The sequence below is a fragment of the Physeter macrocephalus genome, chromosome 1 (assembly GCF_002837175.3).
Source record: "Physeter macrocephalus isolate SW-GA chromosome 1, ASM283717v5, whole genome shotgun sequence".
NCBI lineage: Eukaryota > Metazoa > Chordata > Mammalia > Artiodactyla > Physeteridae > Physeter > Physeter macrocephalus.
The window spans coordinates 101,111,416-101,127,075 of record NC_041214.2 but is presented as its reverse complement, the minus strand read 5'-3'; the positions used below and the strand labels follow the sequence as shown (position 1 = coordinate 101,127,075).

The 15,660-nt window shown below is 36.5% G+C and overlaps 1 protein-coding gene across 1 annotated transcript; it reads right to left on the bottom strand.

Moving 5' to 3' along the window:
- Positions 1 to 1,816: 1,816 nt before the first annotated feature.
- On the bottom strand, positions 1,817 to 14,071 carry LOC102984918 (cell surface glycoprotein CD200 receptor 1). Its single transcript, XM_055086620.1, has 7 exons — positions 14,038 to 14,071; positions 12,689 to 12,748; positions 7,217 to 7,468; positions 5,698 to 5,700; positions 3,388 to 3,493; positions 2,623 to 2,668; positions 1,817 to 1,957 (listed from the first exon to the last, which is right to left on the bottom strand). The coding sequence occupies exons 1-7, from the start codon at positions 14,069 to 14,071 to the stop codon at positions 1,817 to 1,819; spliced, it is 642 nt and encodes a 213-aa protein (XP_054942595.1).
- Between the last annotated feature and the right edge of the window lie 1,589 nt (positions 14,072 to 15,660).

Below are 15,660 nucleotides of genomic sequence, written 5' to 3'. Positions count from 1 at the left end.
ATGCACCACGATGCTCATTGCAGCACCATTTACAATAGCCAGGACATGGAAGCAACCTAAATGTCCATCAACAGAGGAACAGATAAAGAAGATGTGGTACATATATACACAAAATATCATGTGTCAGGTGTCATCATTAGTTTTACATCCAAAAAAGACTAAAAATCCTTTTAAGGATAAAGCCTAGAGGAACCAAAATGTCTTCAGGGAAACAAACATATTAACAAAACAAAATAGCTGTCTTAAACATTTCAAATGACACAATTAAAGAATGAAACGGATTTTGTTTTAATTTCTACCATGTTGAAAATTTTTAATTTTCAGTATCATTTTTTCCTGCTATGGAGTAAATAGACATATTTTTCATAATTAAAACATATATTTAATAATATTAAAAATGATTAATGTACACATTCCCAATATTTTATTTCATAGAAAAATGTAGAAAACGGTCATGTCATCCCATGGCTATTCCCTTAGAACATAGATCATATTTTATAAATATCCCAAGTCCTCCATAATGCATATTTAACTGGTTATAAAAATTTGTTATTTGATAAATGCATCACAGTAAAGTGCACACCATAAAAATACACATCTCCAATTTATCACATCTGCAAAACTATTAGGCATTAGATAGCAATACCTCTATAGAGATATAAGTTCAGAAGGAGCTAATGTCCTCACATGTCTGTCCTCCCTCTCTCCCTCCCTCCGTCCCTCTCTCCCTCTCCCTCTCTCTCTCCCTCTCTCTCACACACACACAAGCATGAAAGAAAAATATAAATTCAGTTTTATTAAATAGTGAAATTCTTATTATAATCTTATATCATATTAGCTAACAGTAGGTTGGCATTTTACAGATATTAAAATAACAGAAAAGGCACATTCAAACAGGGTTGGAGGGAATGTAAATTGACACAGTTTGACATATTAGTCAATAGAAGAAATGCACAAACCCTTTGACCTGGAAATTTCACTCAAGGAAATTATCTTACAAATATATTCAAACACATACAAAGAGATATAGTCACAAGAAACATTCTATGTAGTATTATTTATAATAGCAAAACAAACAAAACAATCTAAATGTCACTCAAGGAAATTATCTTACAAATATATTCAAAACATACAAAGAGATAGGGTCACAAGAAACATTCTATGTAGCATTGTTTATAGTAGCAAAACAAACAAAACTTAATCTAAATGTCCACCACTAGAGTTGTGGTTAATTAAATTAAATTCCATTACATACAATGGAATTTTTTGTAACCATTAGGAAGAATGAGGTAGCTCTGCTTGTGTTGATATAAAAGATCTTCAGGATATATTATATTATTAGTTTTCTGTAAGTACAGAACAAAACTATGGTATGTTCCCATTTGTGTCTTGAAAAGGACATGTGTATGTATATGTAAATGGACATATAAGTGTACACATATACCATGCACATATAGATATGACATATGCACATAGAAATTTTCTAGAAGATTACATAAAAACTGTTGTTTAATTGTTCCTTCTGTGCAGTTACTTGAGGTAACTCCGTTTTCATCATCTACTGTATTGAACAATTTGAATATTTTATCATGAGCATGAGCTTTCTTTGTAATAATATCAGTTCTTCAAAGAACTACCTAGTAACAGCTAAAATTCTAAAATTTCACATGTATAAGGATATGAATGCAAATCCTCTAGAATGTCTCTGTCTTCTAAGAATCTTTGAAAAGCTAATTTCAAAATAAGCCTTCCATTCCAGAACTCCAAGAAAATCAAAACAGTATCTGTACTGTATCTTGATTCATTTGTCCTGGTGCTACACTTCAGGAACATATACAGTATGGAGACTCATCCCATCAACTTCACTCTGTAACACCTTAGACATCTTCACCCTGTTTGTAGTATCATAAAGTGGATTGTTCTTCTCTGTGTAGCTGGCATAGGGCTGCATTTCATCCTAAGAAATAACCCAAAGTTAAAATCAATTCAAAAAAGCCAGAAATCAGTAACCACCTATGTTTTTCTAACAAGGGCCCACAGCTTTAGTGTTTACCAATAGTAGTCTCTGGGCTTACATGAACATAAGAGCAAGACTTTTCTAATATTTTATCAAAAAATTATTGATTATTTAAGTCTCAGTGTGACATGATAACAGTTGTCTGAAAGTAGGAGTGGAGAAGAATAGAGTGATATGAGAAGTATTTCAGAGGAGAGTGTCAAAGACTTAGTAAGCTATTGACTATAAGAGATTATACAGCTGGATAGGTTTTAAGCTTGGGTAAGAGAGAAATGATGATGGTATTAAAAAAGGAAGTCAAGAATTAGAGATGGTTTAATGGAAGAGGAAATACCAATTCAACTTCTCCAAAGATTACAGCCCAAATGAGGCAAACATTATGTCTTTTGTAGGATGCAGTTCTTGAAATAAAATATGGATTTGGAGTGTATATAAATAGTACTTGGTGGATAATTAACAAAATAAGTACACCTGACCACTGTATAGTTAGAATTTTTGCTTTTCAACTAAAATACTAATAATGATGCAAATTACAAATTATGTGACTAGATTTTCAGACTACATAGCTTAAAAGTTTGTAAATATTCTTTTTAATCTTATCTTACCTCCTCAACAACTGAAGTATGTTCTGTTTTTTTCAATTTACATTTTCTGCAAAAATAAAAATTAGCTGGAGTGAATGTCAAAACATTATTATTCAGATTGAAAATGGAAAAACAAAACAGTATGTTATTGACAATTGTGGTTCATTTTGATAGAAGCCTTAATAAATCAGAAATGAACTACCAGAAATGAGTGAAGAATGCTGCTTGTAAGTTAATTCATCCAAATAAGATAATTCTGGATTTTGAAAAGGGAAGTGAAATTATGCAAAGAAGTTTGATGTAATAGAATATATGTTACACCTCATATTTGGTGTATGAAATGAATTATTGTAATTCTTTTCTCAAATAGAAAATAGCATGTACTGCCTCTCCCAAGATCCTGCCCTAAGTGGGCTATGCTTGCATGTCTAATTCACTATGCTTGCATGTCTAAGTAACCTAGAAAAATCCCCCTTGTCATTAGTGTAGTCCAAGTCTGTTATTTTTAGGACACACTTATTGATTATGAGAGAACTGAGGTTAACATCTTTTTTTAAATTTTTATTTTATGTTGGGCTATAGTTGATTTACAATGTTGTGTTAGTTTCAGGTGTACAGCAAAGTGATCAGTTATACATAAACATATATCGATTCTTTTTTACATTCTTTTCCCATTTAGGTTATTACAGAATATTGAGCAGAGTTCCTTTTTTACCCAGTCAATTCCATTTTTCTGACTCTTTTCTAATCCAATAAAGCTGGAGAAGAGAAAGCATCAGTCAGTACCTGCAGCCACTGATTTTCAAAAGCCAAATGGATCCAACGATGACCAAGATAATAAAAATAGGGGGGACGATACGTAAAATTCTTAAAGGTGCTGATGTTTTGGCATCTGTAAATGTAGACACAAAAATATATGATTTACTATTATTCAGCAGTAGAAAGAAATGAGCTATCAAGCCATGAAATCATGAAGGAAAATTAAAAGCATATTACTAAGTGAAAGGAACCAATCTGAAAAGGCTAAATACTGTATGATTCCAACCATATGACATTCTGGAAAATACAAAACTATGGGGTAAAAAGATCAGGGGTTGTTAGAAGTTAAGGTGGAAGGAGGGATAAATAGGTGGAACATAGAGGACTTTTATGGCAGTGAAACTACACTATATGATACTATAACGGTGAATACATGGCATTTATACATTTGTCAAAACTCATAGAATGTGCACCTAGAATGAACCCTAAAGTAAACTATGGACTTTGAGTGATAATGATGTGTTAAGGTAGGGTCATTCATAATAACAAAGGTACAACCGCAGTGCAGGGGATTTAGATAGACAGGGAGACCATGCATGTGTAGGGTCAAGGGTTATATGGGAACTCTGTACTTTCCATTCAATACTCCATCATCATAAAAGTGCTCTAAAAAATAAAGTCTGTTTAAAAATTATATATATAGCATGGTTCAAGAATGTCTCACAGTACATGAAATTCATTTCTGTGATTTAATTTGAAAAACTTTTGATCCATCTATAGTTCAAATAATTGTTATAATTAAATTGCTTTATCATTTCAGACTCTTAAGTTTTCAACAAGACATCATCTTGTATCAGTATTTTGTTGCTTTAAGGATTCATGTGATGAATTCCTGTAAGAGAGATGTGAAATTTAGACCTCTCTGTTATAGTAATGGAGTGTTTCTCATCTCCAATATTCAGAAATAAATAGAGTTGTAAGGAAGCTATTGGGATAAATAACCCTAATTCTGAAGTCACCTTTCTTCCAGGGCATTGAAACTGAAATGAATGCATGGCAGCAACTTTAAACTATTCATTGACTGCTGGCAGCAATACAAAGTTCCATCTGATAGGAGGACAAGTCAACCAAGGACTTGCCAGCTCTGAGAGGTTTTGAGACTGTGCTCCTGATGTTTCGTGAGCATGGCTGGGGCAGCAGAGGGAGGTGAGTGGAGGCCACATTCAGTCCCTCTCCCTTCCTTCAATACTTTGTTTTTAAACATTGGATTTTTATTTGAAAAAGAAGTTTGGTTTTGCATTTAAAAATGACAACATTGTTTTGAAACCCTCTCTTTCAAACTAATGGGCTCTCTTTTATTGGAAGCGCACTAGCACAGGTGAAAGTCCACCCTGAGAGGAAGACATATCTGCACTGGGTGGGAATGGACTAGAGAGTCCCTCCAGTTCTGAGATTCTATAAATATGACATCATATTGTAATACTGGGTGGTTGGACTTCATACATAACCAGTGGCAATTACTCTTCTCAGTAAATACTTCTAAACTATTAATATGTATATAAAACTTTAAGAATAGATATTAGAATATTGTGGTTTAAACCCATGTGTTTTCCTCTTCTCCTTTCTTAACACTTAACTAAAATATCAGCAGAGAATTTTTTAAAGTATAGACTTGCAAAGACAAAGAGAACATGGATGAAGACAAGAGCAGATGAAAGATTTCAACTAGTTTTTAGGGTGAAAAATGAACAGAAGAATGGCCAATAATTCAGAGTGAAATAAGTATAAACCTTAATGAACTCCAGGAAGACTCTAGAGTAGGAAAGACCAAATATAGAGAAGGGGGAATGTAGGGAGTAAAGCGTGGAGCTAAAGTTGGAAGCTTCCTTGAAGGTCTGTATTAAGAACAGATGGGCTGCCAAGTCTCCTCCCAGCCCGTGAAACCAGGTCATCACACCTTCCCCGACCAGCAGAAAACAGGAAGTGTGGCCCAAAGAAGATGAACTGGAGAAACTCCAGAGTGTCAAGGATCCAGACATAATGGAGGGTGAAGATGAGGTGTCATTAAAAGAAAGTTGAGTTCTGAACAGTCATACACACACACACACACACACACACACACACACACACACACACACACACACTCCCCTCTCCTCCCTGCTCCCAGAACACTGATAGTCAGGATTATCCCTCCCAGGCAAGAGACTGGAGAGTTATTTTCTGCAGAGTCTGAATAGCCTCAGAGAAAAGACCTTCAGGTACATAAGGAAATAAGGAATCCCCAATTTTAAAACAATCACCTGTTTTCACCCTATAGAAACCTACTAGCTAACAAACCCACTCACAGATAATATAGCTTCCAAACAGCTCCTTAGTGCTCACTTTGAAGTGAATGGATAGCCAAGCAGTTAAGGAAAACCTTGTATGTGGAAGAAAGATTAAAACAAACAAATGTCAGGAAGGCAGAAGGAACTCAGATTACACAGATGTGGCATCAACCAGAGGACGAGGGAAAGAGAACAACCAGGACAATAGCTGTGCAGCATGTCTCGTGAGCATCCAGGCCAGATTAGAACAAGAGCGTGTAAAAACTCAAGAAAGAATGTCTTCAAGAAAAAAAAAATGGAACTGACATTACCTAACAAATCCGACCATGTGGTAAGCAGTATTAAGAGGCATTTCCTAGGGTTTTGTTTTGATTTGTTTTTAGTGTTAGTGATAATTAATAATAGGTACATGCATTATTAAGGAAATGAAAAAGGAAAGCAATTAAGGCCAGGAAAAACAAAAAGTTATTCAAAAATGAAAGTATGAGTTTATTTCTTGATTCACAGCTTAACAAAACATACATGTTCAAAATAATGTAAACACTGGCTATTTAATTTAACCAAAAATTGCTATTTTACTACATATGAATGGTGAGGGAAGAGAAGGTAAAGTTAAATCCTCATCTACCATAAGAGGCAGTGGGTACACTAGGTTTAAATTTGCTATATTAAGAAATAGCAGCACAGCCATGTTGTTTATAAAAACTGAGTCAATTACTAGAAGAAACACTTAAAGATCTGAAAGTACTTGTCTCTAGAGAGTTGTGTAAGAATGGAGAGGTGGGGTTGGAGAGGCAGAGAGATGGCTAATGTTTTTCATGGTAGCCTTATAGAACAACATAGACTTTAAACTATATGAGTTATGCTGATTAGAATAATATTTTTTATAACAAGAAATAAGAGTAGATGGGAGCAGAGAGTAGAGAAACTAAACTGTAATGAACTGAATCATAGATACTATTATAAGACATTAAAGAAATTTCACTGGAAGAGCCTGGAGGAGAAAATTCTACCAGACTGAAAATTCATGAAGATAATTTATGAGCAATGTTATTCTTCTAATAAAATAATAATTATTTGTTTAAAATTACCTGTTATCCTTCTATTAAAACCATAAGTATTTATGTAAAAGTACACTACACAAGCCAATTTAGTAGTACAGAAGCGAACATTAAAAGAAGAATAAATTGGGAAGTTCACTAGTAGCCTAGTGGTTAGGATTCGGGCTTTCACTACCATGGCCCGGTTCGAATCCCTGGTCCCGGAACTGAGATCCCGGAAGCTGCGCAGCATGGCCGAAAAAAATAAAAGAAGTAGAATAAACTGCATTCGATAATATGGCTTTTTACAATAAATTTTTGTATTATTCTTCCAGACAATCTCTTTACTTTGAGGAGGAAAGGGAGATAAAGTGGAGGGTGGAAAGGACATCCTTGAATGAAATTTCTCTGCACACTCCTTTTTCCTTCTTAAGTTAACTCTTCTGAAAGAATGGAAAAATCAAAACCAAAACTAGAAAAATTACTAACCTTGATCCAGCTCTATGGACAGACTCTTGTTGCCAGTCAAGTGGGAGACAGAGCAGGACACATTAGGTACATGGCGGCCCTCCCAGTAGCATGTACTCTGGATGGTCACTGTGCCATTGCCCCAGTGATGTTTTTGCTCAATGCCACAATCTCCCTCTGGGGTCCAGGAGATCTGTGCAGCTGGTTTCCCTGCAACTGCCTTGCACACTGTAGTTCCATTCTCAGTTTGAACCAGGGTCACCTCAGGGGGCACTGCAGAAATGCAGGGGAAATGGTTCAGTCTTAACACATGGGACATGGAATTCAGAGATTTGTTTCAGCCTGAAATCTGGTTATCTGAAACACCACAATATATGACGTTCCTTACCTAACACTTGGAGGTGATATCCACGATGGAAATTCCCATTAGGTGTTACCATTTGACACCTGTAATACCCATCATGAGTGATGGCCACTGGATCAATCTGAAGGGCAGGATTCTCGTCAAGTCTGGAGGCCCAGGTTATTCTCTCATCGGTACAGTTTCCTCCCTTGGTCTCATTTGTATCACCCCTGAAGGCTCTGAAGCAGGGCAACTTGTCTCTGAGGACTATTTCCCATGTTGTTAGCAGCATACTTGTCCACAGCACAAGCGGGCAAGAGAGCACAGCCTTTGTACCCACTAGTACTGATAGTGAAGTGTTAACTGTACACACACACACACACACAGACACACACATGCACAAACACAGAGAATAATAAGAGAAAAGCTTGATAAAGAATTTCAGTGTTAAAATTTATGCCCAGCATATTACATGAAATTGTACTTGAACATTACTTTGCGTGGTCTTATTCCAGAAATATTAGACTTACATAAGAAATTAACATTCATGAAGTATACATAAAGTATTAAACCCATCCAAAGATTAACCAACTTCCTCCAGTATTATGCATCATTAGGAAAACAACATGAATTATATATGTGACAAAATTGTTTAAAGTGTTATGAAATTAATTCAGGAGATTTGATCTATAAGACAAACATGAGAATGCAGAATCTAAATTAAAAGACAAAGGCAGTTTTCTAAATCTAATCTTTTGGCTTCAGAGACTATTAGACTTATCATACAACTCATGCTCCTCAGGGGGAAAAAAATGGAATAATTAGCGATGTGGTTTTCTCCTCCTAAGTTTTGATGAAAGCGAAAAATCAGTAACATCAGAACTAAACACCTATCCTTAAGGGTGGCAATTCAGACAAACATAAATGTGGAAAGATATGGTACTTTCATTAAAAATAGCTAAGATGGCAATCAGGCTGAACAAGGTGGAAATTATTTTGTTTAATTTTTATTCAGAGAATCACAAAATCAGTTAAAAGCAACAGATTTTATTTGTTTATTTATATAAAGAATAAAATTTCCTTTATTCTTCCTAACACCTCAGATGTACTTCCTAAGTCTACAAAACAACACTGAAAAGCACTTGCTCTGTCTTTCAGATGTAAATATGCACACTTAAGTATGTATTTACATACAAACATGCATATTTTAATTTATATATATATAGAAATTGAGATGTATATTGCATATCATACTGTGTATATTGTCCTAAGTCTTTTGCTTTTTTGTTGATATATAATAGACCTATCACCATATCAGTATACCTACATCGATCTCACTCTTTTTTTTATTAATTAATTTTTATTGGAGTGTAGTTGCTTTACAGTGTTGTGTTAGGAAAACTGGACAGCTACATGTACAAGAATGAAATTAGAACACTCCCTAACACCATACACAAAAATAAACTCAAAGTGGATTAAAGACCTAAATGTAAGGCCAGACACTATCAAACTCTTAGAGGAAAACATACGAAGAACACTCTTTGCATAAATGACAGCAAGATCTTTTTTGTTCCACCTTCTAGGGTAGTGGAAATAAAAACAAAAATAAACAAGTGGGACCTAATTAAACTTAAAAGCTTTTGCACAGCAAAGGAAACCATAAACAAGACAAATAAACAACCCTCAGAATGGGAGAAAATATTTGCAAATGAACCCAATCCAAAAATGGGCAGAAGACCTAAATAGATATTTCTCCAAAGAAGACGTACAGATTTTGCAAATGAACCCAATCCAAAAATGGGCAGAAGACCTAAATAGATATTTCTCCAAAGAAGACGTACAGATGGCTGACAAACACATGAAAAGATACTCAACATCACTAATTATTAGAGAAATGCAAATCAAAACTACAATGAGGTATCACTTCACACCAGTCAGAATGACCATCATCAGAAAATCTACAAACAGTAAATGGTGGAGAGGGTGTGGAGAAAAGAGAACCCTCTTACACTGTTGGCGGGAATGAAAATTGATACAGCCACTATGGAAAATAATATGGAGCTTCCTCAAAAAACTAAAAATAGAACTACCATATGACCCAGCAATCCCACTACTGAGCATATAGCCAGAGGAAACCATAATTCAAAAAGACACATGCACCCCAATGTTCATAGCAGCACTATTTACAATAGCCAGGACATGGAAGCAGCCTAAATGTCCATAAACAGAGGAATGGATAAAGAAGATGTGGTACATATATACAATTGAATATTACTCAGCCATAAAAAGGAACGAAATTGGGTCATTTGTGGAGACGTGGGTGGACCTAGAGAGTGTCATACAGAGTGAAGTTAGTCAGAAAGAGAAAAATAAATATCATATATTAATGCATATATGTGGAATCTAGAAAAATGGTATAGATGACCTTATTTGCAAAGCAGAAAAAGAGATACAGACGTAGAGAACAAATGTATGGATACCAAGGGGGAAAGGGGTGGGGTGGGAGGAATTGGGAGATTGGGATTGACACATATATACTATTGATACCATGTATAAAATAGATAGCTGATGGGAACATATTGTAAAGCACAGGGAACTCTACTTAATGCACTGTGGTGTCCTAAATGGGAGGGAAATCCAAAAGGGAGGGGATATATGTATATGTATGGCTGATTCATTTTGATGTACAGTAGAAGCTAACACAACATTGTAAAGCAACTATACTCCAATAAAAATTAACTAATAAAAATAAATAAACAGATTTTTAAATAATCTGTAATTTCTTTAGTTGGACCACCTCACAAAAATGAAAAATGATGATGCCAAGTGGTAAGAGATGCTTAGAAGTACTTTTCTAGAAAAAAAGTACTATAGCATATAAATACAAATCAATGCAAAAACAAGGATTAGTTTCCTCTGTAATTTTTCTATAGAAAGGATTTTATTGCAAGCATGTAATAGTATCAAATATGGCCTTTCAATGAGTTCCCCTTCCTTCCTATTCATTCACACATATACTCCCTGACAGTTTGCTGTGAACCTTGCTCACAGATTTTGTTTCCATACATTCAATATCATTATCAGGATTAAATATAGCATTGACCTATTTTTCCATATTTTAAAGTACAAATTAAGACTGGCAAGCATCTCCTAATGTAGAAGCTCACGCTTTCCCATAAGCTGACATGTGTACCTGACAGAAAGGGGTTTGCTGACAGGTGATTAGGTGTATCTGCCACAAGTCACCGGTAACAAAGGAGAGCGTCATTGATTTCATCAGTTTAACATGCACAGAACCAGCTGTGGTATGGCAAAATTTTTATGTGGATGAAGCTTATTTTTTCTAAACTTTGCATGTAATATTTCTCCTCTCCTCTTTTGGTGTCATCTGCCCCCTCTGTGATGTACTCAAGCCTTTGCAGTTCATGGCCAAATAAAGATCATATTACTAGATGAAGGAAGAGGGAGGATTTTAATGCAGATCTAAGAGGGCAGGTAAATCCATGCTCTTTCCATCACTCCAAGTGGCATCCCCTCATAGCAAGAAACTCCAATTTGGCAAAGGCTTGGAGAGAAGCAAGAACATGGCTTGTTCTGCTAGAGGTTGGGTGTGGAAAGCATATATGTGCATAAGGGAATAGTGATTAAGATAAAACCAGAAAAATAAGAGACTGGCGAGATAGCAAGTTGTGAATGTCCTGTTGTTCTTGGGATTTGGAAGTTTAGCTTATAAGCAGTATAAGGCTTTAATATTCAACTCAATATCTGAATCATTTTTGTAAAAGAAAGTCCTTGCTAATCAAATAAACATGTATTTGAACAGGGGCACAGTATCCGAAGAAGTAACTCTAATGGTGAGGATTCCAAGCACTGCAGGTATTCTCTGTTCTTTCACCTTCCTCCATTCTATAAACTTCAGTCAATCACCCTACACCTATAATGACAGTTCTTATGTTATTGTTATTTTTTTCACCCTTTCTTCATCCTCTTCTTTCCTTTTTCATACCTGTTGTGATAAGTTACACAATGGCCAGTACCTCTACAACACTCAGTGGGTTTGGCACCTGTCTGACAGATATATTCTCCATATGCTCCTGTGATCAGCTAGGGTGATTTCACTTCTTGCTTCACTGAGAAAATAGTAGATTCTCATCTCTGCTCCCAAACCAGCAGTCACATCCCATCTTTTCTGCATCCTTTGCCTACAAATATCTTCCAGTCTCATCCAGCCTTATGCACACTGACAAATTCTTATTGGCTTTGGGGCGTTTCCTTTCTTTTCTCAATCATAACCTAGATTAAGTCCTCATTGCCATGTACCTGGATTGCTGCAAAGGCCTCCTAACTTCTATCTCTGTCTCAAAACCCTTCTCCTTTCAGTTCATACCTTACACTGCAGCCAGTACATCATTCTGTAACACAGATGTGATTCCCTCAACTCTAAAACCCTCCAGAGATCTCTCACTGCCTGAAGAATAAGTTCAAATTTCTTCGTACTGGCTTTGAAAGCCCTCATTTTCACATTGACTCACTTTGCAATCTTATCACCCACTACATTCCCCCAAACTGCAGAAAAAAAACACCAAGCACAATTCCATTTCTATGTCATTTCTCACATCGTTTTCACTCTCTAAGGTGCCCTACACGATGCTCTTTTTCTATTAAAGTACTCTACCTTTAAGACCTGATTCACATGCTACATCATCTGTGAGGCCTTCTCTAAGCCTTGGTGCTTAATCACTCCCTCTGTACACTCCTGGTACACTCGATGTGAGTGCTTACCTCCTCTGCCTGTGTGATAACTGTGCTCCTGTCGGGGTTCCCCCACAAAACTGAGCTCCCTGGGGGCTCTCTGATAGTCTTGCTCATCTTGCTCATCTTTATGTTCCCCACAAAGCCCAGCACAGTGCCTGATAGAGAAAGCTCCACAGTCTTCCAGTGGAATTGAACTGTTGTTTTAGGGGAAGATGGGCGAGGTCGTTCAGGTCCCTCATCCCACAGCATTCAGATCACCATATTCTTCAACTGGGCACAAGGCTGGATTTGGTCCAGACCATCGACTATGTTTCTAAGGAAGCTCAACATTCCATGCTTCAGTACTGGCCTCAAAAACAAAACAAAAAAAACCAAAAAAAAAAACAGCATACTACCTTCTGCAGGAGGTGTTACAGTGCTTTGCTTTCTGTCCATAGATGAAGTAATTGTTGAAGCTAGAAAATATTCAGAGGAAAGTAGGTGAAATCAATTTTAGATATTTAAATGGAGTGAAAACTATTATTTCTCCACAAGAGCTTGTATACAACATGATAGAAAATCAACGAACCATAACTAAAATTACACAAAAATCCTTGAAAAAGAGAAATTAGAAGCTGTTCCATCACTATATGGAAAGAAACATGTGAACATTTGAAAATTACATTTATAAGCTGTTAATCAATGATTCCCCATTTATGTGACACCTCATTTTATATGTAAAATTATTCTGTACAAGGTAACGCAGCCTCCACCCATTCCCTAGTCATAATGGATTCGTCCATCGTGGGCACCTCACATGAGCTGAGCTGATGATAGTCCTTCTTCCAGATGCTACACGCTGATTAAAATTGTCTGGTCCAGTGGTAGGCACCTCACCCAGCAGGACAAATCAGAGTACTTTCTCAAGAATTTTGAAACCAGAATTGAGAAGAATAGTTCATCACTCTTTCTGCCCCATTTTTCTACTGTGATGGTTAATTTTATATGACAACTTGGCTAGGACACAGTACCCAGGTACTTGGTCAAACGTTATTTGAGATTTTTCTGTGAAGGTACTTTTTTTTTTTTTTTTTTTTTTTTGCGGTACGCGGGCCTCTCAGTGTTGTGGCCTCTCCCATTGCGGAGCACAGGCTCCGGACGTGCAGGCTCAGTGGCCATGGCTCTCGGGCCCAGCCGCTCCACGGCATGTGGGATCTTCCCGGACCGGGGCACGAACCCGTGTCCCCTGCATCGGCAGGCGGACTCTCAACCACTGCGCCACCAGGGAAGCCCGTGAAGGTACTTTTTATCAGTAGACTTTGAGTAAAGTAAATTACCCTCCATAATGTAGGTGGGCCTCATCCAATCAGTTGACGGTTTTAATAGAAAAAGACTAACCTTCTGGGAAAAGGAATTCTGCCAGCAGTCTGCCTTCAGACTCAAACTGCAATTCTTCCCTGGGTCTCTAGCCTGCTGGTCTACCCTGCATATTTTGGACTTGCCAAGTCTCTGCAATCGTGTGAGCCGATTCCTTAAAGTAACACAACCTCTCTCTTTCTCTCTCTCTCTCTCTCTCTATCTCTATCTCTCTCTGAATCTCTCTCTACAGGATGTATGCCCAACACACATGTACATCCTGTTCTGTTTCTCTCAGGAACCCTGACTAATACACCTACCTTGGGGTTAAAAAGTAAAACTATATATAAGAACTATACAAGCATCAAGCATTCTTCTATTAGAATTATCATTAAAAGGTGAGCATTACCCCAACTGTAATTGTCCTTGCCCATCTGCTGCATTAATGAGTTGTTTGATGTAACAAGATCTTCCATTACTGCACTTATGCATTCTGAAAAGACATATGGAGTAAAGAGAGGACTATGCATTAGTATTTCTGACTCCTACCTAAAATCACATTTTTTCACATCCTTTGGGCTATTTTAGGGTTGCAGTTGCCAATAAATACATAAATTATGACAGGCAAGCAAAAGTCTCAGAAAAATTTGTCTCAGTATGAACTTTTTAATTGATCTTCCTACCTGTTTGGCATACCCCTACTTTCAGTCCAGAGTGCCCCTTACCACCCTCCTGTCTTTATATTCAAGTCAAAGTATTTCTTCTCCCAGGCTTATATGCATTTAATCCATCTCCAATTGTGAAAAAGTGTTTTACTATCTGGTACAGATTTTTCAGGCACCAGTGATAATGTAGAAGTTTAGAAGTGATGTGTTGGTTGGATGCTGGTATAGAGCAAAAAAAGGAGCTTCCTAAACATTGTTGAGATCACATCATATAGACAACTGTCTATTAAGTTCAAATTTTATAAGGCGAGCTCTAAGTGAGAATAAGCATTTTTAGGGTATCAACTCCTGGCAAATACTCACTAGGCATAGAGACATCATAATAAACAATACCTTCTTCCCTCCATGAGCCTAAGGTCCAGGTGAGAAATTAGCTATGTAAACAATAATAACATAAAGTTGTTGGTATGATGATAGCAGTATACATAATGTCCAGAAGATAAAAAGAAGAGATGTTTCATTCTAAGAGTGCAGTAGTAAGAGATTAGGAAAGACTCTTCAATAGATGATATTTGAGCTGGATCTTAGAAGATCAGTTTTCCAGAAAGGTAGAAGGAAAAAGAAAATTGCACAAAGAATGACATTTAGAAGAAGGCATGAAGCCATGGGATTTTCAAAGAACTACACATTATGTATTATATTGCCATTATGTGAGAAAAACTGGATGTGTGATTAGAATTAAGGCTGGATATTGGCGGGCTCTAACTGTGGAAGACACAACACTCCTAAAAGTTTTCACAAGGAAATGATACACTTCTAATGCATCTACAATGGATGTATCTGTCCAGCAAAGAGAAACATTTTACACTAAAATTCAGTGCACAGTGTTTTTCTGGAGAAATTTTGAATACACTACTTCTCTTAGCTACCATTTTCTTTTACAAAACATTGATAAATAATAATTTTTGAACACTCACGTTAGAAACAGATTTTTGGTAATTTGCACATGTTATTCATTTTAGTCTCTCCACATTGACAGGTATTATCATCCTCATTTTAGAGATGAAGAAATATAGATACACAGTGATGAAGCAATTTGGCCAAGGCCGCCCAACTTGTAAGCTGCTCCAATTGCCCAATTATTTTCATGTAAGTAGTTCTTCCTGCAGTGAGTAGGAACCAAGGGTTGGATCCTAAGAAGTACACCAGGATAAATACACTACCCAAATTAACCCAAATTGAGAGAGTTGGAGAAGAAAGTCCAAGCCATGTTTCTGTAGAAATACTGATAAACAACGGTCTGAAAGAGCACATCAAAAGGCAAGTCCATAAAATCAGGATTATAATGGCACATGGATACAAGCATT